The sequence below is a fragment of the Lutjanus erythropterus genome, chromosome 15 (assembly GCF_056507025.1).
Source record: "Lutjanus erythropterus isolate fLutEry1 chromosome 15, fLutEry1.hap2, whole genome shotgun sequence".
In the NCBI taxonomy this organism is placed as follows: Eukaryota; Metazoa; Chordata; class Actinopteri; order Lutjaniformes; family Lutjanidae; genus Lutjanus; species Lutjanus erythropterus.
The window spans coordinates 29371890-29394812 of NC_139331.1; the positions used below are offsets into that span (position 1 = coordinate 29371890).

Consider the following 22923-nt stretch of genomic DNA (forward strand, 5'->3'; position numbering starts at 1 on the left):
TTAAATAATGCAGGTTTTTAGAAGACGGAAGATTTTAAGTGATGGGTCACTGAACACTGCTATGCAAATCTAAATGAACTGACACTTTTGGATAAAATGAAGCACATGATGAACGAACGGCATGGTTATTACAGTTTTAGTTCATGATGTTTTCTCATTTCTTGTGTGACTGCGTACAAACTAAGGATGTAAGCACGTTGACTCTTAGATTAATTATTTTATACCTCTAGACATATATGTATATATATATACATAAATGACCTTGCATGCATCCAGAGATCCTGTCAACAGTGAAATGAATAATGAAAACTGATGCTTGCTCACCATCTGGTGTTTAGTCTCCTCTGTTACGCAACACAACCGTCAGTCTTTATGTGAAAACTGCAACACGCAGACTGGTTTTTATTTTTCACGTGTGTGTCTTTGTTGATCGGGACGAGTCAGAACAGTGAACGTGAACAGTAGTCGTGACGCTGTTTCATCATCAGTAAACGTGCAGCAAGTCTGCTCGAGCCTTTCATGTGTAAGAAAGATGTTTGGGCTGCAAAACTAATGATTATTTCCGTTACTGATTGATCTGACGATTATTTTCACGTTCAGTTGTTCAGTTCAGAGGCTCTGAGTTTTTTCTCAGCCGAGATCTGACAGAATGGAAAATATCACAGAGACCTGCTCATGTGTGTCCTTTGGAATAATGTGATATAAATTTTATTTGTTTGTTTACTCTTTTACTGTTATGTGAAATATATACGCAAAAGTTATTAGATATTGATTAAAAATATTAAAAATAGGGCTAGGGTTGCAAAATTTGTACATTTTCCTTAACCAGCAATTGAAAATGGTAACAATTAATTAATCAATTCATCATTAATAATTAATAAGATACGAAATCCATGTTTTTTCCCCTCTTTTTCAAATTTTTTTGTCCTTTCTTGTGTCATTTAAGTTTAATTTTAAGTTTCGTTAAGTTGAAGTCTAAGACTAATGATTAATCATTAACATCCTGACATGGGGTTAATACAAAACATATAAAGATCAATAAAAGTCCTGGCCTGTGTATGTAATGATTACTAAAAGTCTAATCATAAAATTAAGGCTATAATGAAGCCTTTTATACAAATCAGTAAGTAAATACTTTTTGCATCGTTATCATTTTAAATGAATGAATGTGGAAACTTTTCACAAACCTTGTGGCAAAATGCCACAGACGCCAATTTGAGAACCAGTGGATTAGTCTGTCAAAAAAAATTGTGAAAAATACTCATCACGATTTCCCAGAGCCCAAAGAGACGTCTTCAAACTGCTTCTTTTGTCCAACAAACAGCCCAGAACCCAAAGACTTTTCATTTACTGTCATAAATGACAAAGAAAAGCAGCAAATCCTCACATTTAAAAACCTGGAACCAGCAAATATTTGACATTTTTTGCTTGAAAAAAGACCAAAATCAAACTAATTCATGGATTCATTGTGGCTTCACCTGACTTTTCTCCTGTTCTTTCTTTCTTTTTATGTTTTTGAACATTATTTTTATTCTGTATTTCAGTTACAGTCAGGAGACATAGTGGACAAGTCACAGTGCAAAAAAGCGTTCATTGTTTCCCCTGAGTCAAAACATTTTCCTGTTTATTAAAGTTACTTGAAAAGTCTGCAAAGAATAGTTTGCACTCTACATATCTTGACTTTCATTTGACTTAAAATAAATAAATGCGTATTGAATGTTTCCTGCATGCAGCCCTCCAGAACACCAGGGGGCGCTGAAGTCTCGCGTTAATGTGAAGTTGAGCAGCAGCCACGCGAGCAGAAGCAGCTGAGATCAAACGGTTCGGTCTGCTGCAGAAGTTTGAGATCAAACTACAGAGAAACTACTGCAGGTAAGGACTTAATTTAACGAGCGCGGGTCTGTTGCAACATTTTTCTGCGGAGTCTGGTCACGTTACACCTCCGTCCTGTGATTATCAACCGAGCGTCGAGTAATTTGTACTGATTTAATTGAACATGTGCGCCAGTAGAGAACAACAGCTGATTTATTACCTGAACTTCAGGCCTTATTCCCAAAAAATGTAGTTTGAACACAGCTTTGTGTGTGTGTGTTGCATAATCCCAGTTTAATGTTTTTCAGCAAAATATACTGTCAGTCAGTCCCGAGTTCACTCAGAGCTCACAGGTGTTGTCGATCAGATCACAGGTAGTAGTCAGTAAACGCACCGTGAAGGTTACAGCTCGTGCATGAATAAACACCGCAGAAGAAGTTCAAGAAGTTCCCGAGTCTTAAATCCAGAACTGCTTGATGAAAGTGAAGGGAGCTGCACTCTGTCACATGACCACACTGCAAAAGGTAGAAACTTTGAGGTTAAATTCAAAGGTAAATTTAAAAATTCTCGTTTTTCAGCTTCTTAAATGTGAATGTTTCCTGGTTTCTTCGCTCCTCTCTGACAGTAAACTGAACATCTTTAGGTTGAGGACAAAACGAGACATTTGAGGAAACACTGATGGACACTTTACACCGTTTTCAGACATTTTATGGACCCAACAACTAATCTGTTAATTGAGAAAACAATTCACAGGTTGATCAATAATGTAATGTATGACTAGGGCTGAATGATCTATAAAAAATATCGACTATTTCAACCGATATGGCAATTGTGATATGATTTGCAATATTATAAGGAATGCTAATTTTTACATCATTATTCTCATTCATTCATCTAAAACATTATGGTTTGATTTTTGCAAGGGCAAAAAAAAAGAATGAAAGAAAACTGAATATTAGTTTGTGCCAGTGATTTACGCAAGTGGACGCCAGGGGGTCAAATTATTCTATTATTATTTTTATTATTATTTTTTAAGTCTTATTCCCTAAAAGTCACCAGAATTCATGAAAACAAAGTCTCTGAAACTCACATTTTCTTTGTTTGGAAATCCTCTCCAGTTTTGAGGTTGGCAGGTTGACAAGCTGTGGGTTTTTTTTGTTTTTTTTGTTTTGTTTTTTGTTAAATATCCCTCTAAACAGCAAATCCATCTTTGTCCTGGTGTTTACAGACCAGAGGACGACTTTGCATTATAAAACCCTGTGATGGATTCAATTAGATGACAGGTGGACACGTCCAAACCTCCGTCTCTGTCTCTAAATTGAGACCCTCAGACCAAGTGGTGTGAAGGAGATCAGAGGCTGAAGTTAAAGGAAAAAAAATCAACTTTTTGAGTTTAGAAATGAGCTAAAATGTTAGAAAACAACCTGAACTTTGTGCAGGAAACAGTGAAGATTTGTTTTTAATCTGTGTTTTAGATCAGCACTGAGATGGACGTGCAGCTTCCACCTCACGACGGAGACGAGCTCTCCGTGGTCGACATGCACACGGGCGGGGAGCCTTTACGCGTCATCCTCGGCGGCTACCCGGAGGTCAAAGGCGACAGCGTGCTGTCCAAGCGGCGTTACGTCCGGGAGCGTCTGGACCACCTGCGGAAGGTGCTGATGTACGAGCCGCGGGGACACTACGACATGTACGGAGCGCTGATCGTGGACAGCGAGCTGCCCGAGGCCGACCTGGGGGTGCTGTTCACGCACAACGAGGGCTACAGCACCATGTGCGGCCACGCCGTCATCGCGCTGGGACGCTTCGCCGTGGACTACAAACTGGTGAGAGAGCCTCGGTCGCCAGAGACCCAGGTGAACATCCACTGTCCCTGCGGGCTGGTCAAGGCGTTTGTCGAGTACTCCGAGGGGAAAACGGGAGGCGTGAGGTTCCTCAGCGTGCCGGCGTTCGCGTTCGCCACAGGTACGACGCTCAGAACCGATCTCAGGTGGGTTTTAGGTCCCGCGGGACTAAATAAACGACTTCTCTCCAGATGTGACGGTGGCAGTGGAAGGGTTCGGTGACGTGACGGTCGACATCGGCTACGGAGGAGCCTTCTACGCCTTCGTAAACGCCCAGAGGTTTGGCCTCGACGTGACCAAGTCCAGGACCCGAGATCTGGTGGACGCGGCCACGGCGGTGACCAAAGCGGTCAAATCTCAGGTGAGAAGTTCATTGTGTCACCTGTGTCCAAGGGTTTTTCTTAAATTTCTTCCTAAGAAAAGTCTGACACCGATTCAGAAAGATGTTCTTAAACCGCAGAACTTGTTCTTAATTAATCAGCGCAGGTAAACACACCGCCAATGACCATATAAGGGCATGAGTTATTTTAATTGTTGATTAATCTGTTGCTCATTTTCATGATTAGTTGTTTGGTCCATAAAATGGAAGAAAATAGTGAAAAATGTGTTTGTGACGTCTTCAAATGTCTTGTTTTGTCCACAACCTAAAGATATTAAGCTGAATGTCACAGAGGAGTAAAGAAACAAGGAAATATTCACATTTAAGATGCTGAAATCAAATAATTTGGATTTATAAATGAACAATAAAAAATAATTGGTGATTAATTTAATAGTTGACAACTAATCATTGCAGCTTCAGATGCAAGATGGAATCAGAAAGTCAACGGAAAGCATTTCAATATCTAATAAATGTTAGGCTAATGAAAGGGGGCGGATTTACACAGTAAACCTTTAATTAGACAGAACTATCTCTTATTCATCAAGAAGCAGAGAGCTGCAAAAATTTCTCATCTCAAGATCACAAGTTCATTATTTTGACCAAATTCTGTGGACAAAACAAGACAGATGAAGACTTGGGCTTTTAGAAACACTGATCAACATTTTTCACGATTTTCTGACAAATTAAGAACCAAACAGTGAATCAATTAATTAAGAAAATGAACGACAGATTAATCAATAAGTAAATAATCGTCTGTTGCAGCTCTACACGACATAATCAAATAATTAACTTGTGATCTTGTATCTTATATTCATTTTTAGTTTCTTTGATGCTTGATGTTTTTAAAAAAGAAAATGCACAAAAACTGATGCAGTATCTTTTATTGTTACTTTAATCTCTTTGATAATAATGTTTTCCTGCCTGCAGCAGAGCAGTTATCAATTATCAGTTATCAGTTATCACACTGAGATATTCTACAGGCAGCAGCTCCACCTACAGGACAAACAGAGAGCAGCACATGAAGCTCCTGAAGGATTCCTGCACAAAAAAAAGACACTTCAGTGACACACAGTGGAAATCTGTTGGTACAGATTTGTTTATTTGAGTGTCTTGACATTTTCTCTCCTGCAGGTGAAGCTGCACCACCCAACCAGCGACGATCTGGCCTTCCTGTACGGCACCATCCTCACAGACGGCAAAGACAGTTACTCCTCTGATGCCACCGCCAACGTGTGCGTGTTCGCAGAAGCTCAGGTATCTTACTGACGCCGGTCCCCGAGAGAGAACAACAAGTACAGAAGAGACGCCGGTTGTCTCATCAGTCGTGTCTTGACCGGTTTGAACTCTGTTGTTCTCAGGTGGACAGAAGCCCGACCGGTTCTGGTGTTACGGCCCGAGTGGCTCTGCAGTATCACAAAGGTCTCATCCAGCTGAACCAGACCAGGACGTTTCAGAGTGGAGCCACTGGATCCAAGTTCACAGGGAAAGCTGTCCAGGTACCACAGTCTTTGTCTTCTTTTGTGTCATCGTGGACGTTGTCTCTGCAGCCGAGTTGTTGTCTCTCTGTAGTTGTGTGTGTGTTTGTAGTGTTTCTTTGTGGAGTCTGTGTCTCTGTAGTTATTGTGTGTGTCATTTTCTGCCTTTTTGTGTTTGTCTTTGTAGTCGTTTTGAGTGCTGTGGTTTTGTTTTGATTCTCTTTGTGTTTGTTGTGTCTCTCTTTATAGTTGCTTTGATTTCTGTGGTTGTTGAGTGTTTTTTTTTGTCTAATTGTTGTTGCGTATCTTTTGTGGGTGTTTGGAGTCTTATTTTGGTAATTTTAAGTGTCTTTATGGTTGTTTTGTGTCTCTCTCTGCTTCTGTGTGTCGTCCTAGTAGTTTTGTGTCTCTCTGCCATCGTTTTGATCTGTCTGCAGTTGGCCTGGGTCTCTTTGTGGTAATTTTGCAACAAAACCTTTTGTTAATGTTGCTACACTCAAGTTTTTTTCTTATTCCCCTGATTGCACGTGAAATATTGTCCGTTGAAGTGTGTGTGAGCTGAACTGGTTCACCTGTGGCTCAGAAGGGAACTTTTGGCCCGTTCAGAAATGAAAGACGACGAAGCTGCAGTTGCAAAACTGTTTTGTGTAATTTAAAACAAAACTCAAGTGTATAAACTTCTGTTCACTGTGTTTGTGATTCTGTTTTGTGTCTTCAGGAGACAAAGTGCGGAGACTTCAAGGCCGTGGTGGTGGAAGTTGCTGGCAGAGCTTTTTACACCGGAGTTTCACGCTTCGTGCAGGAGGCCGACGACGAGCTGACACATGGTTTCCTGCTGAAGTGAGCCTCAATCACAGGTTTTTTTTGAACATGGTGACACACAGCGGCGGGTAGAGCACTGAAAAAAAATGTACTCAAGTAAAAGTGGAAAAGTACCTGATTAACAAATTACTCAAAGTACAACTTATTATCAATTTTACTATTCTTTAGCTTGTGCTGCAATTATGAAAGTAACTTTAAAGTTGGCATTATGTCGGTTTAACTGCTTTCTAAAGCAATTTGAATGTCCAACTCTCTCTGGCTACAAGATAAATGTTACATGTGAAATATTATCATAGCTAATATTAGCAAGCTACATTTTCTCCTACTTACCAGCTGTAACAAGGGTTTAAAATTGCAAATGTAGCGAAGGAAAAAGCTCAAAAATACAGTCAAGAAGTGCATTAGATCCATCTTAAATTGTGTTAAAGACAGTTTTAAAATTAGTTAGTTTTCCCTGTATGAGCCCAATTTACTAGTAGTAAATAAAAAAAAAGTAGGAGTAGTAAATTTAAGATGGGGTGGGTGAAATTATCCACATCATGAGGATTAACCTTGTTTTAAGAAATAAGTAAATTACCTTGTTTTCACCTGAGAGTAAAGTGAAGTAAATGATGTGATCTGAAACTAGATGTTACCTTAAACACATCTGTACCAAACAAAAACTGCAGAAAATTCATGTAATCTTGAACAAAGAAACAAATCTGGACTAAGCAAAATATTCCCATTGCATTGTGAAATTTGACTTCAAAGTTGTAATAAGTAATCAATAAATAATAGTTACTAAGCTCTTAGCCAGTGAACAGTTTTATTTTCTTTTTTTCCCCTCAAGTTTGTGTTGTGAATTTAAAGTTTAAAACTGATTTGCTTGACAAAATCCACACTGAGAAGTGTGTTCAGGTGTGAACATTTACAGATCATGTCATCAGGAATTTCAAAATTTGTCATTACATTAACTTTTTATTCAATTTAACTGTTAAAAACATCTTCTTTCAAAAGATTATTAATGATTTCTTATGACTCAGACATTCGTACTGCAAACATTTGGCATAAATTTAAACTCTAATTATTATTATTTCAACTTGACATGTTTCTTTAATCTGTGACGACATGTTAAGCTCATTTTATCATTTATTACAGTAAATATATTACAGATTTCTCCTTTAAATGTAAGAGGTCAAGTATTCTGTTCAGTAGCAGATATTGACCACTAGATGGCGCCATCAGTCTGGCTGCTCTCAGCTTCTTAGCGTCTTTACTGTAAGATCCCCTTTTATATCCACTTATTGATATTACTGGAGGTAATAAATTACTTTCTGACCCCAAAGTAAATAGTTCAGTGCACATCCTCGTTAACTAAATACAAAAAGTCACAACTGTTTTCTCCCATTTATTATCATCAGGTCATTGTACAATGGAAGGCAATATTTAAATTATAAAAGTCCAATGGAGGAGTTTGACACTGGATGGATTCACACGGCTGAGGGGAGAAAATTCAAATCAAAGGTTTCTTCTCGTCCACATGTGATGTTTTTTTTTTTTCCAAGAATGAAAACATCACGTGTGGATCAGTTTAAAATCAGGTGAAACAATCAGGGTTTTGTGTCTTTTTCTTTTTTTTGTGCAGTGTAAATCCAGCTAGTGTGCACAGAGAACATATTTCATCTTATTTAATAAAAACGTAAAGGAGGGCACTCCCTTCAGAGGGGAAAAACAAGTGTATTGCATCTATTTGGGTCTGGTTTTAATGGCATTTAGCATAGTAATTATGAATTTATATGTGCATGTGTAACAAGCACGCAACCTTATATATAGATATATGTAATCTATGACATGAGTGTCCACACTTGTTGAGAAATTGCAGATTAGGCCCAGGCCTTTTGAGAGTACCCACTCAACAATTAAAATCAACAGAGTTAAGGCCAGCTCTTAACAGGAAAAAAGTTCAAATAAAAACAGACAGTGATCAGATATAGAAATGCTGCACGTCAATAATGATGAATAGAAAAGAAACCTCTGCTTCTCAGCTGCGTCAGTCGAAACCGCGCCTGTGGAACGACGCAGCGCCGAGAGGAAGTTCTCGTTCAGTTTTTCTCTCGGGTGCATGAAAGCAGCCCCTCTCAACCTACGAAATCAGTCCGTACAAAATGGCCCCTCGTGTTTTTAGTGGAATCGTCTTCCTGTTTGGATCGAGCGTCGAGCCCTGAAGGAGTCTGCTAGCTGCACGTTTCGCTCTGTGCATAGATTCTGACGTACAAAAACAGCACAGAACGGATCCTCTCAAACAATCTCGTACACCTGGAAGGAAACTCTTGGTCTCCAGGGGAAAAAAAAAAAAAAAAAACGTTCTGTTTCTGCACGTCAACTTCTTAAAACGTTAGACCGCGCTGATCCTCCGACAGGGAATTATCAGATTTGGTCGTTAATAACAACTTTTGGCTTCTGCTCCGGTTAACATGAAGATCTGAGAGGATAAAAGGTCTAGAACATGTTGTGCTGTCTGTGTGGCGCTGCAGCGATGAAGCCGAGCTGGGTGGGAATGGAGGAGGGTGCAGACGGAGGAATGTGCATGTCAGTTCGACCCAGAGGGGAAACTAGTGATGTGAACGAGGACGATGAGCTCATCTCCGCTCAGAAGTTGAGCTTCGTGACCGGTCGCTCTCTGCTCGAGTCCGTGGTCTGGTTGTTGATGCGCTTGCGGTTGCGTTTCATCTTGGACAAGTCCTTGTCAAAGACCTCGCCCGATCGCAGCGCCGACACCAAGTCGTCGAACTCGCCGCCGTCGTCCTCCCCGTTCGCCTTCGCTTTCCGTGCCTTTCGCTCCTTCTCCCTCTGCTCCTTCAGCTGGAGACACACAGATAGAAATGATTGATGCAAAGTTCGGAGGGAATTATTTCATTAAATACAAAGAAATAGTTTGCACTTAACTGCTTTCTTGCCTCTAGCTGAAAAAATTGTTAACACTCTCATATCTTGCTCCGTCCAAAGGTCACTGAAGTTACCCTTTAAGACACAAAGTACTTGTTTCCTCCTGTTTCTAGTCTTGATGCTAAGCTAACTGGCTACTAGCTGATTTCAAGGGTGACAAGTTTTGAATGTGATTCAGTACTGGAGCAGAACTCCGCAGCAGACAGACAAGATAATCCCTCTGGGCAACTGCACACCGTCAATTACATCCTCTAAAAGTGCTTGTTTTTCCACTGACAGGCTCGGACTGTTATTCTAAGTGTCTGACTACACTGGGAAGAATCCCTACATAGATAGACCTTGTTTTTAAGATAAACTATGTTTTGTTTAACTGGAAACAGCTGTTTTATTGTTCTCGCCAACCTGACTCCCTTTGGAAAACTGTAATTTTAACATAGTCATTCAAAGGTGACAGGAACAAAATAAAACTCTCCAAAAATATCTCTGCTTATCTTTCTACTGCTCCAATAATCGCCAGCTCTGGTTTGGTGCAAATAAAACATTCAACATTCATCAAAGAGGTAGATGTTAAAATATTCTGTCTGTACACGCCATTTCCCCCCCGCTGCTTCTCTGATGTCAGACCTGCCTCTCGCTCCTCTCCTGATATTTTCACATCTAACGTGGCGAATAAAAGGTTTATTTCGACTAAACAATCAGTGATTGCTGGAACAGTGGAGACGAATTAAAATGTTTTCGGTCAGGTTTATTTTGGTATTGCTGTGTTTAAATGAAGATGATAATGTTAAAATTGAACGGCTGTTTCTAATCTTACTCTCTGGAAAAAAAAGGTCTCTCTCCGTTTCGATCCTTTCCATCATGTTGTCGGACACTTCAGATAACAACTCGAGGCTGTCAGTCGTAAACCAAACACTTTTAGTGGACGTACTTCGATGGTGTGCAGTCGCAGCTCAGTTTTGCAGCATCAACACTGAACCAGTTTCAAAAACTGTCCCAGTTAGACACAAATACATGAGAAAACAGCATCCAGGTTGAAAAATACTGAAGTTACCCTTTAAATCTGGAACTACAGCTAGCAGCCAGTTAGCGTAGCATGTAGACTAGAAATGGGGAAGCAAAGGTAACAAAATCTCAAAAGCACCAAAGCTCTCAGATTGTTGTGTTTACACTTTTATCTTTCCACACATGATATAATGTGATAATTATTGGACTTCAGAGGTGCTGATAAGTGGATTGTGTTACTTTTTTACAGAGTGAGGCTAGCTAAGCTAACCAGCTGCTGGCTGTAACTTTATAATGAAAGGACAGATATGAGAGTGGGATTGATCTTCTCATTTCACACTCAGCAAGAAAGCTGAAAAATGTATTTCCCAAAACGTCAAACTATTCCTTTGAAGCAAGATGATATGACTTTTGCTGAACAGGCCACAAGAGGATATTTCAACATAACGGCAAACTGAATTAATTAAGGGCTCATGACTTTATCTTCTCTCAGGAGTTACCTCGTCTCAGTATAACTATAAATGAATTTTCAGAACATTTCAGATTAGACACCATAATCACAGAATATGAGTGTTTTCTTATGGCTGTGGTTCTTTTTACGGAAACAGGGAACCATCACACGTACCTGTGCTTCCATTTTGGCCCTGCGCTCCTCCTCCTCTTTGCGTTTTCGCATGTTCTCGTTCTCCTGCTGAGCCTCGGCGAACGACTGCAGGAACTGGTCGAAGATGCCAAAGAACTCGTCTGGCTGCATCTTACTGGCATCCTCGCCGAAGTGCTTTAGTGCGTTCTGGAACTGTGGGAGCGGAGAGGGAGAAGGGGGCACACATGGGCTTAGATTTACAGCAGGACACAGCAGAACCATGTTTTACTCGCTCTTCGACTGGTTTACAGGAGGCTCATTAGGTCTGAGCTCTTTGAAATAAGAGCAGGGTACCAGTAGTCGGGCTTTGAAGCCCGCGTTAACCCAGATCTGACCGGCTACTGATTACAGCCAAGGCCAGAGACTGGAGCCAGAGCCCAAATTAAGGCAACGTGTTTGTTGAGTGTTTTTCACAGTAAGTTAAAAAGGAGAACATCCAGATGTGAGATCATGCTGAGCACATATACCTTCTGAGATGTGTATGTTAACGGCAGCTCTGTCCATCACACGCAAACTCTACCAGGTGCAGCAAAGATGCTTTTATACTCACTAGGAATCAAGAGGACATGATTTCTGTGACTAAAATACCTAAAATCTCATTTTTCTTCTTTACATCTGGAACAATTGGATTAATCGCTGTCAATCAATAGTATAGAAAGGGGAGTAACTCTGCCTCATTTGACATTTTTGAGTAAGGAAACTTCAACTTAAAGGAGCAATATGAAACAACTGTGTGTACAAAAGTGAGTACTGCAGTCCACATAGTATAATCTCTGATGACATCATGGTCATTTTATGATTTATTACAGATTTCTCCTTTAAAATGAAGAAAAAATTGAAAATGAGAGAAAAATAGTGCGGTTTGTATCTAATTATTATTGATAATAGATAATTAATTGTTAGCATTTTCGACTATGGGTTAAGGACAATGCACAACATTTGGTACCGACGGATGCAGGAAGCTGTTTAAAGGGTCATCGTGTTCCTCTGTTTCTCAATCATGAGCTCAGAGGACCACTGTAAACACTCAAATATTTAACTGTTGGACACCGTAAATGATTCACAGAAGCTAATGGTTGCCATGTGACCACCTGGGTTGCCATGTGACCACCTGGGTCAATGTAGCGCATGCACGCACACACAGTGGGGCTCAAAGATAAAAACCCTTCCTGTCTCGCACCAATAAACATGGACAGACACATAAATTTAACTTCAGGGTGTCAAGCTCTCCCTAGAAAGGTGAATATGCTCAGGTTTCTGGTAGTAAAAAGCCCTTAAAGGGACAGTTCACTGCAAAGTCAGAAATACATATTTCTCCTCTTACCTCTTCTGCTATTTATCCATCTAGATAGTTTTTGGTTTGCAGAGTTTTGGAGATATTGACGTTACAGATGTCTGCTTTCTCTCCAGTATAATGAAACTAGATGACACTCAGCTTGTGGTGCTCAAAACACCAAAAACATTTCAAATACTCAATAGCAATTAGGGACGTAACAATACTAAAAACTCTAAGTACGATAATACCACAATATATAATAAGTCTGTAATACAATATTTATCATGAAATGTGTACAGTATTTTTTGTTTGTATAAAATTTAACTTCATAAAATAAAAGCATCCAGACATGACAAGCATGTGAAGAAATTGGAATTGAATTAACTGTCTGTTAACTGCAAAACAAGAACAATGCAGCAGTCAGTAACAGTCCTTTTATAAAATAAAAAACAAAATAATGTAATGTCACAGTAGATACTGTTTTGGTATAGAGACAATTTTTCTGTGAAAATCGATATTGTTACATCCCTAACAGCAGCATCCCTTTCCAGAAATTGTGACGTGTTTACTCATGTTAAAGGGAGAGTTCACCCATAAATGAATGACGGCATTAGGAGGCTTAGATTACAGCAGACGAACAGTATGGAGGCATTTCAGGTTTTTTTCACCTGAAAACTGGTCACCATTCACTTCCACTGTTTGGGAGATTCTGCGACACCGTTTTCCTGTGAAACTCCAGCAGTGTTTTGCGGACAAAAAAAAACTAAACCAGACCTTCAATCGACATAATCGGGTGAGTAGGTGATGACTGAAGTTTCATTTTTGGGTGAACTATCCCTTTAATCCACAGACCCTTTTTGTGAGCAGCTGCATGTGGGAACTATGTTCTTTCTACTGAACGTACATCCTGCCGACAGTATCTCTGTGCAGAAGGAAGCCTGCATGCACTCATGGATGCTGCGCTGACGAGGACGCCGGTGATGTTTACATCCTGCACCGTCACGAGAACAAACCAGTTGATGGTCATTTCTACGTGAAACTGCTTATGACAGGTTATGATTTCTGCAAAGAGACACTGCATTTGAATCGAGCTGAGTACCATTTAGTCCCATTATATTACAGAGAAGGCAGACATCTCTACAGCTGATATCTCCAAAGGTCAACTCAAAAACAATCTAGTTGGATAAATGGCACGACAGGTAAGTGGGAGTATATGTATTTTTGATTTCAGGGTGCACAATCCCTTTAAAATGTCTGCAAAATCCAGGTTTGTTTCTTCCTTTTACAAGAGCCACCCACACTAAAACCTAACAGTAAGTTTTATCCGATGCATTCACAAAAGACTATGTTAGGTTGGCAGGTTTGATGAAAGTCAGTGAAAAACACAGCTCTGATCATAATGGTTTAAAATGACATGTAACTGTTTCTGGTTTCTGTCTTTGACCGGCACACAGCGAGCAGGCTCACTAATAAAAGCGTCAGTGGTGCTGCTGCAGGAAGCTGAAACACTTCACTCCTGCTGTTCGCTTTCCTACAGAGGTGACTGATGAGGTCAACAAGGCGTGTAGAAACAGCTGCACTGAGAGGAAATGGGATGCGAGCTTTCAGCGTTTGTGTCTACAAGTAAGAGTGGTGCTGTCCGGTCAGAGGGGCCCGTACAGCTGCGGTGACTTACCAGCTCTTTGGCCTCGGTGAGAGAGTCCTCCACGTCCGAGAAGCTGAAGCTGGCCACGGTGATGAACTGACTCACCACCGACACAAACTTGTCTCCCAGCTCCTGCGGCCGCTTCTTTTGATATTCCAGCTCCTAAAAACGATCCGGGAGAGGGGAAATTGAAGAAAACATGAAAGGAGAGCAACAGTAGACGTGTGATAAACATTGTGTAACAGCATGAGCAACAGGCATTATCTCATAGATCTTTGTGACTCACACTCTCCACGCTTTTCAAGCCGCTCCGTAGGTTGCCGATATCCTTTTCTAGCTCAGTCATGCTGCGAAAAAGGAAATATGATGGTTTAATATAAAATGGACAACAAACAAGAGAAGCAGGATAAACAGGAAGATAATCCAGGCACCCAAAATTATAAGAAAAAATGGAATATTAAAATGTAGTCGCTAAATCATTTAAAAAACAAACGTTTAAACAACAATAAGGGGTGTAAGTCACAGGTTTCATCACGATATATTGATTCTTTGGACAATAATACAATATTTGCTGGTATGATACAATTTCGATTTGATCAAATTCAGGGGCCTGTGATTGATATCACAAAAAGCGACAAAATTACAAACCCCATTGCACAAAAGTTGGGACATAAATATAAATAGAATGCAATGATTTACATCCAGAAATGGTGCAGACTTCTCTGAGCCTCAGCTCATCTGAGATGGACAAAGGTGGCTAAATGTCACATCTGTGAAGGCCCCACTGATGCTGAAAGCTACATAAAGGTTGTGGTGCTGCCATCTAGATGACTAGATCCTGTACTGTTTTTTTTAACCATTTTTCAAGAGCACATGGAACATTTTGATCTACTGTTGAGTATACAGAGCAAACAGTTCCTAAACAAGAGAAACGGGTGTATGCTGAGAGCAGGTTCTCCGCAGCTCCACCTACTTGACTTTGGCTGCCTCCGAGATGCTCTGCAGGTCCTCCTGGAACATCAGGACTTTGGGGTATTTCTTCTCCAGGATGGTGATCAGGTAGTGCAGGAGAGTGATGTTTCTGCAAACACAGAGGCGTACAGTGCAGACACACTGAGTGAATGTGTCAAATGTGAAATATATTGCTTTTATTATGTGGGTTCAGATATGAATAACCATGTGGAGTTTCACCCATATCACGTTCCCTCATCCAGATGTGACTTTTATAGATTTCATGCTGTTCTTTATGTTGCTGTCTGCAAGTTTTGATGTAACAACAGAAAAATGTTCTTACTTGTCGATACTGGATTTGGTATCAGCGATCTTGTTGAGTGACGACACCTTGAAGCCGTAAGCGTTCCCCCTCTGACCCTTGTTCATGAAGTTTCCAAAGGCCAGCACCACCTCCAACAGCTGCTTCAGGCTTTTGCTGTTTAAAATCTCCTTAGACGCCTTGGACAGAGCTGAGACACCGGAACACAAAGAAAACTCATGTTTCAGGTAGTTAAAACAGGTAGTTTGCTCATCACTGTCTTTGTAAACAGTAAAAAGTTAAAAAAAAAAGAAAAAAAAACTTTAGAATTTTAGAGGCTATCTGGGATCAGAACAGATATGAAAGAACACTTTTCTCACTTTATGGACTCAGAAAAAACTCACAAATTTACTAGAAAAAAAAGAGTCACACTGAGAAAAAAAAGCATGATTTCTAAGATTAAAGTTGTAAATTTCCAAGGAAAAACTTCATGAAATTCACAAGAAAAAAGGTTAGAAAAAAAAGAAGAATTACGGCGCTGGGGGAGGGGGTTAATATTCCAAGAAAAAATCTGAGTTTCCAGGTTTAAACTTGTAAAATTAAGAGAGAAAAACTCAATAATTTATCAGAAAATAGAAAGAAATCTGGAGCCAGGAGAGGGGAAAATGTTCCAGAGAAAAAAAAAAAAAAAAAAAATCACAAATTTACAAGCTAAATTTGGATATTCTCTGAGGTTATAAAGTCTAAAGTTTCTCTGAAATATATTTTTCTCAAAATATTCCCCCCCCTTCACCCGCTCTGTAACTTTCTGAAACCTAAAATGGCCCCAATATGCCGTTGTATTGATATAATTAATATAACTCAGAAAATTCTGAGTTGATGAGACTTTTCCCACCTTCCACTTTGGGTTTCATTTCGGCTATCCTCTCTGCAAACTTCTTTTTGAAGTATAAAGACTGCAGCCTCTGCTGGTAGTGGTTTATCCTGTTCAGGGGATGGAAAATCCGTGTCAGAGGAGGACAAAAATAATAAATTAGAAACGGAAATCCACACATTCAGACAAAAGCCACAAACATGGACAATGTGCTTGACTAAACTGAGGCACGCCGCCTGCGTGCTTACTTAAATGGCTCATATAAAGTTTGAGTTGTGGTAATGAAGCTTATTTATGGCAGCATTTTGGATTTCAGTTTATAAACCACCGGCTCTGCGGCTAATGAATGCCACAGTGACATCTGTCCTCCAGTTCATTCTGTACTCTGAGTAAACTCAAATGACAGAAAACTGCCCAACTACAGTAAATCACTAAAATCAAAGCAGAAAACTATTTTTTTGTTCCCATTGTTCCTCTTATCTTACGTGACACTGTTTACATAACACAAATACTGTATTACATTACAGACTCTATTTATTCACCAAAATAATTTAGAAATAATGATTCACACAGACAGCTATTGTTCCCTGCTCAGTAGAAACCCATGTGTCATTTCATTTATCTGCTCTGACTAACAGGAAACAATGGCTATTGTTCCTCAGCGGGTCTGATCTGCAGAACGCTTCACTGACCTGAAGCTGCTGGGTTTCATGTTTGTACCTGTTAAATACAAAATCAAGAAGGTGACCTTTGTAAATAAAATACCTGCTCATTTCATAGAGGAAGCGGTCAGGTTTTGCCATCCGGTCGAGTTCGTGTTTGTGCTCCTCCAGAAGATCCACGTCGCTTTTCTCTGGGACAAACTTCAGCAGCTGAAGGGGCAGGAAAACACTCTTTATTTAAAGGAGCAATATAACAATTGTATGGCCAAAAATGAGCACTATGAATGTATCCTGACTGAATGAATGATGCTGAGTGCAAATTTAAGACCTTCCTTGCAAAGACCAGTTCTTTGCTATGATTGGATCAGACGCAGACTAGGGACAAGAAATGTGAGACCTACCAGGGAAAATCTACTTAGAGAAACCTGGTTTCTGGTTCACATGACTTTTAAGAAGTCAGCTTACTGGAGAAAGCAGACTATGAGCTGGTGCATGTAAACACTCTGCATGACAGCTGCTGCTGCTGCTGCTGTATGTGTGGCGTACCTGCTCCAGCATGTCTTTGGGAAGGTCCTCCTGTTCGTCCATGGTTAGAATGGCTCTCTTGATCTCCTCATTTGAAAGCTTCAGCCTGCAGCACACAACGGAGGACGTCATTAAAAATATATCATAACCTGTGAGGTGTCCGTGATGTTTTATTTTAGTATTAGGATGCTAAAATAAACCCACCGCGAGAGGAGGATGTTGCAGTTTTGAGCTCGACGGCCATCAATGACTGACAGCTCCTTGACTTTTTTAGAGCTCAGCGTGTCGTCCTCTGCCTCTTTCTGTCAGCAAAGTGATGAAGAGGTCAGAGTGAAACTGGATATTTTAATGAACGTGCACCAGTTAGTTTTAGTTACAGTCACCCACAGACACACAACAATGAAGAAAACACCCTAAAATACCAAACCAGGGAAATACAGTACAGACACTTTGAAAACAAACACACATCCATGAGTACATGCAAACACGACTCTGAACAAAAGTCTCACAGGTTGTTTAGTCTGTTGGACACACATTAAAGGAGAAGACGTAGCTGAAAGTGTGATAGGACACGACGTATATAACACCCACGACTGTATATCAACTGTAGTGTAAGTGCACTCACCTGTTTGCTGTTATTGATCATAAAGAAGTCCTAAAATGCAGGCAGGAAGCAGGGAAGATGTAAGCACTCATTAGAATAAGTAAAGCAGTTACGTGATTGCAGCCCATAAAAACAAACAGCAAAATGAATCAAAGCTCGTTCAGCACTTGAATGACAATTAATGGATCCATCAGTGATGAAGTGAGCAGCAGTGAGATGTGTGGCTGTTCGGGTGATCAATACGTGCTTATAGTTCATGCTGTGTGCACATAGGAGATCTGTTATGTGTGGCCCAAACCAGGCGTCTCCCCAGGACTCAAACTTACAAAAATACTTCATGACTGGCCGTAACTTCTACATTTAACAATTTGATTTTAAGTTTCTCACCACCTCATGACGAACTTCCACTGTGTTGAAATGCTAGAGGGCTTTTAATTTGAAAAGGAGGAAGTGTTGAGTTTGTATTATGCAGCGATTTTAACGGCAAATAGGAGTGAGGCTTTGTACAAAAATATTGCAGCGATGGCCCACATTTCCCATCATGCCTTGTACTGGACTAAGCAGTCTGTTAAGTTTCCTGTTTTAGATTCAAAAATGCAAATATTACTTTTTGTCTGTGTGTTATGTCTTAAGTCCCGCCCCTTTTCACTGTGTGCTCTAAAGACAGTTAAACAAAGGTGGAACCTCTGTCAATGTTCTCTTTTCCTGTTTCCTGTACTTAGAAATGCTAGGTGGTAGGCTTTTCTATGTTGGAAATAAAAACACATTCTGAGCATGCTAAAACCCACAAAAGCGGCATATAGTCTCACCTTAAATTAGCTAATGTAAGCAAAACGCTACCTAACTGCCAAGCTAATATACATCAATTACTAGCTTTTCACTTTGTCAAAAATGGATTTATAAAATTGGTATCGTAAAGGCATCACTACCTATACTGGTATGGAAAAATTCTAAATGATACCCAGCCCTGCAATTACAGTTATCAAACAGAGGGAATGAGAAATAAAGGCCTGCCTCTAATACAAGCCTGCTTCAAATAAAGGCCAGTTACTTTCTGCAGTTGACATAAATAAAGGCCAAAAAGCCACACTCTGGTCTGGCAAAAAGAGGTGGTCTCGGTCCAGATCAAACTGAACCACGGTTCAGTTTATTTCTAGAGTGAAACCATTTTTTGGACGGTTTGGACTTTCAGACCAATTACAGGAAATTACAACAGGATATGACCAAAACAAAATGAGCTGCAGGAACAAATGGGGACAGGAGGAGACCAGATGTTTAATTGACATCTGGTCTGACGACTTTATAAAGTAAACTGGAAAAAACAGACACTTTTCAGTTGTTTCACTTTGGTACTGTTGGAGCCATAATGATACTATGATGACAATCTTTTCATTCATCTCTCACCATAAACTGCCACTAAAGTCACGGTCGAACTATAAACATGCCGACGTCAGACAGACTAATCTATATCAAATTTAGGGACACAACCCAATATATGTCATGACGACAGGACCAAAACTAACCGAACCAAATGTAAACAGTGTCTCCAAAAAGTGAACCTTGGTTCAGACTTTTAGGTGTGAAAGCACCCAGTGAGGGTCAAAATTTAGGGAAAGCTGTCTTTGTGTTCCAATTGATTAATTTTCAGTCTTTTGTTTACATCTTATCATATGTGTTGGACATGCTGAGGGTTATGTTGGAGCACTGGTTGATGGTTGAGCTGGAACAAAAGTGCCTGTTGACATCTTGAAAGACATGCTCCTTCTCATTACAAAGACACTACTGATTATGAACATCTAGTCACTAAATTAATTGCAAACTGAAGCAACAAGAGGAAAAAAGGTAGATTCTGAGCAGCTCACTCATGCATTTTCAATCAAAAATGGCAACCAAAAAAAAAAAAACAGCATTCCAGTCAAATGTAAGAAGGCGTTTAAGATGATTCAAGCATGAAAGTTTTGCATCTAACGAACCCCCAAAAATCTGTCTGGCAACTTCTCTCCTTACTTTTTCCTCCCCTTTTTTTTTTAAATGATCTGACCTCTCCCCTCCTCTCTTCCCCAACTTTGCTTAAGAAATCCAAAGTTGCAAAACAGGAGAAATTTTAGAAAATGCAAGCCAGCTGAGCCCTTCGCCACCCGCCCCACCCCACCGACCCCCAGCCTTCTTTGATGCTACACTGCCACATGGAGATATGAACTGCATCATCCTCAGTACCTGCTGTCTCTGATAGGCCGAGAAGGTCTTTTCAATGTCTTCCAGATCCAGGATTTTGAAAACCTTGGCATCGTCCACATCCATCCACACTGTGCCCTCCAGTTTATTCTGAGCCGAGGAGAAAAAGATATTTAAATCTCATATTTTAACAAAAAGAACATGAATATATTCAGCTCTGCCTGACCGTTCTCACCTCAGCTAACTTGGACCAGTTGAAGGATTTGAGCGCGTTGGCCGGCTGAGGAATGTTCTTCTTCTTAAGGGATGGTCCCAGGGGTGCTCCCGGCGGGGGAGGAACACCTCCGAGTGGTGGGCGTCCGGGAGGAGGTGGGGGTCCACCTGGAGGAGGGGGCGGAGGAGGTGGTGGAGGCATCATGCCCCCAGGAGGAGGAGGAGGCGGCGGCGGAGGTGGGCACAAGCCTGCAAAAGCTGGCATTGGTGGAGGAGGCAGGGGACTGCCAGGGGGACCGGGGGCGAGGGGAGGGCCTCCAGGAACAACAGCTGCCTGCCTCTGCAGGGACAGAAACACCAGGGAGATTTTAATTTACTTTTTTTTTTTATTTTGTATCGTTATTAAAAAAAATTTACTCATTTCATGACCACGCTTCACATGCAAAAATGTTTTTCGATCACTGGTTGCTCTTCAACATTGTACATTTCTTTTTCTTGGGAGCAATTTGACAATAGTTCTCTGCACCAGTGTTTTACTCCTGTTATTTTAGTTTCTGTTCATTTGTATCAATCTCTTTGAGCATTTCTACCCAATATTAATAATGGGAGATGTGATTTTGGAACAGTACATATAAACACATGACAGAAATACTACAAAGAGTAATTAGACCAGAGTTTAGACTAATTTTTTAATATTACAGACTACACTGGGAGAATACTTGTCATCAAAGTCTTATACTTTGTACAAAAAAGGATTTTTATTTCATTACTGGGGTAACTAGCACTCTAAGGGGTATCTGTGGCAAAGTGCAACAACAAAGTAATGAATCAATATGAAATGAAACTGAAGTGTTGAACAGTTTCTATTTCTGCATTTCAGCTTCAGGACATCTGAACATCTGAAGAGTCTTAACAGAGGGATGATTGTACGCAGTTTTTTTTCTCTTATATGAACTCAAACACCCCTGGTTGTGAATATCTAGTTTATACTTTAAGTATATCACAAAGTGACCCGGGGAGAATGAAGGACAACGTACGGTGCTGAGTTCATGCAGTCGGGCAGTGAGTTCGGCCACTTGCTGTTTGACATTCTTGTGCTCGGTGCTCTCCTTCTCCAGCTTCTCTTTCATCTTGTTGAGCGTCTGCATCATGTCTTCTTTCTCCTGCGTTTTTGCATCACATTCGCGCTCCTTTTTCTCAAACTTCTGCTGCAACTCGTGGTGCTCTGTGATGAGAAGTCACAGCGTTAGTTTGAGTTTACTTAAATTGTTATTTTAATAGGAAAACTTTTCTTCGGGTTAATTAATTCACGATCTTACAAACCTTTTCTCATTTTCTCTGCCTGCTCTTTCCATTGTTTGACCTCATTTTCATTGACCAGCCTGCAGAGAGGATGACACACATAATTAACTACAGTGTCAACACGAACAACTCCAGTCGTTGTTTTTCTGAACTTTAGAGGGGAAGCTATTTTTGAGCCAACACTGGTGAGCACATGGCTTTTGAACAGGAACACAAACACTGTTCTCCATTCTTCACTCTGGCAGCAGAGTAATCTGTTCCATGTTACTCATTCATGTTTCTGAGGACTCACATCCGGACTACGTTCTTCACGTTGAAGTTCTCCAGTGGCGTGACGTCAGGGTCGTGACCTTTGTCGTTCTGCAAGACCATCTGCTGGACGATGCGGTCCAGCAGCAGCCAGTACTGCACCGTGTTACCGCTCCTCTTATCTGAGGAGAGAGGAAGAGAGATTTTCCCATCAGCCTCCTGGCTTGAGTTTCATCATTCATCTCAGTCATTATTAAGATCAGGATCTCCATTAGTGTCTCAGAAAGAATTGACTGTAGTGGCTGTTTGATTATAATAAAACAAAAGAATATCCCAAAATTACCCTGGTGAGCTAAAGAGAGACGCTATAATTACAGGTTACATACAGGAAGCCACAGCAATATAACTGAACCTGTCTTTGTTCCATATTTAGTTAAATAAAAGTTGAAAATTATCTGCAAATCACTGCAATCTGTTTTTATTTACATTTTAAATGGCGTCCCACGATCTTTGAAATTGGGGTTGTAGTTTTCAGTAGTGGAACTGTTTAAGATATCTGTACAACAATTTTGACAAAATATATTTTCAAATGTAGAAATTACATTTACACTTGTCAAAACTGATTTTCAGATATTTTTAATTTAATTCTAGATATCAGTAATTCCTTTTTCACAAATATGAATAATTAAAATTATTTACAAATATATTTTCACATGTTGAAAAAGGATTATCTGCATTTTCAATACGTCCGACATATTAACAAATTATTTTGGATATGGCACCCTACTTACCATATTTATATAATCAAGATATTTACATTACATTATATTTACATCTTGACTATTGGGAAGTCCTTTTTACACCTCCAAAATTTTGTTCTGACCAATTAAAAAGGAAGACAGATTAAATTGCTGATATCAATAATCAGCAATTTGACTAGTGAGAAATGAGTTATAGATATCATTACTTAAAGTTGAAACTAGTCAGAATTACTTTACGGATGTGTTGACTTGGAATTATAACGCTTCAAAACTGAACTATGTAAATTACATAAAATATACATATTTAGACCAGACTGATTAAAAAAAGTTAAATTCATTAAATCATAAGCACTGATATTATTTTGATTCCAAGTACCATCACAGCCTTCCACTTCATGAACTAAACGACGACACTCATATTCACAGCTGAAGTGTTAATTAAAGTCTTAATGCCTCATGAAAGTAACTGAGACTCATTAAAAA

At 40.0% G+C, this 22923-nt stretch overlaps 2 protein-coding genes across 5 annotated transcripts in view; one reads left to right on the forward strand and one right to left on the reverse strand.

Moving 5' to 3' along the window:
• The first annotated feature begins 3266 nt into the window (after window positions 1-3266).
• Window positions 3267-6429, forward strand: l3hypdh (trans-L-3-hydroxyproline dehydratase). Its single transcript, XM_084736847.1, has 5 exons — window positions 3267-3777; window positions 3848-4017; window positions 5167-5289; window positions 5394-5531; window positions 6229-6429. The coding sequence occupies exons 1-5, from the start codon at window positions 3300-3302 to the stop codon at window positions 6352-6354; spliced, it is 1035 nt and encodes a 344-aa protein (XP_084592973.1). The 5' UTR covers window positions 3267-3299; the 3' UTR covers window positions 6355-6429.
• Window positions 6430-7706: 1277 nt separating this feature from the next.
• Window positions 7707-22923, reverse strand: part of daam1b (dishevelled associated activator of morphogenesis 1b) — a 76596-nt gene continuing 61379 nt past the window's right edge. For 3 of the 4 annotated variants that reach the window (XM_084736849.1, XM_084736848.1, XM_084736850.1), the window contains exons 11-26: window positions 21723-21861; window positions 21452-21510; window positions 21166-21353; window positions 20151-20468; window positions 19958-20065; window positions 17762-17791; window positions 17341-17438; window positions 17158-17242; window positions 16715-16821; window positions 15971-16059; window positions 15118-15286; window positions 14797-14904; window positions 14110-14170; window positions 13854-13985; window positions 10885-11055; window positions 7707-9173 (exon numbers count right to left, since the gene is read on the reverse strand). In XM_084736849.1, coding sequence (XP_084592975.1) covers window positions 8961-9173; window positions 10885-11055; window positions 13854-13985; window positions 14110-14170; window positions 14797-14904; window positions 15118-15286; window positions 15971-16059; window positions 16715-16821; window positions 17158-17242; window positions 17341-17438; window positions 17762-17791; window positions 19958-20065; window positions 20151-20468; window positions 21166-21353; window positions 21452-21510; window positions 21723-21861 — 2075 coding nt within the window. In that variant the 3' untranslated portion in view covers window positions 7707-8960. The remainder of the gene's footprint in view (window positions 9174-10884; window positions 11056-13853; window positions 13986-14109; window positions 14171-14796; window positions 14905-15117; window positions 15287-15970; window positions 16060-16714; window positions 16822-17157; window positions 17243-17340; window positions 17439-17761; window positions 17792-19957; window positions 20066-20150; window positions 20469-21165; window positions 21354-21451; window positions 21511-21722; window positions 21862-22923) is intronic. The other variant, XM_084736851.1, reaches the window with a different exon arrangement.

Coding starts and splice junctions, on each gene's coding strand:
- l3hypdh (XM_084736847.1), top strand. CDS start 3,300: ATGGACGTGCAGCTTCCACCTCACGACGGAGACGAGCTCTCCGTGGTC. Junction 3,778..3,847: donor GGCGTTCGCGTTCGCCACAG/GTACGACGCTCA, acceptor ACTTCTCTCCAG/ATGTGACGGTGGCAGTGGAA. Junction 5,532..6,228: donor TCACAGGGAAAGCTGTCCAG/GTACCACAGTCT, acceptor TTGTGTCTTCAG/GAGACAAAGTGCGGAGACTT.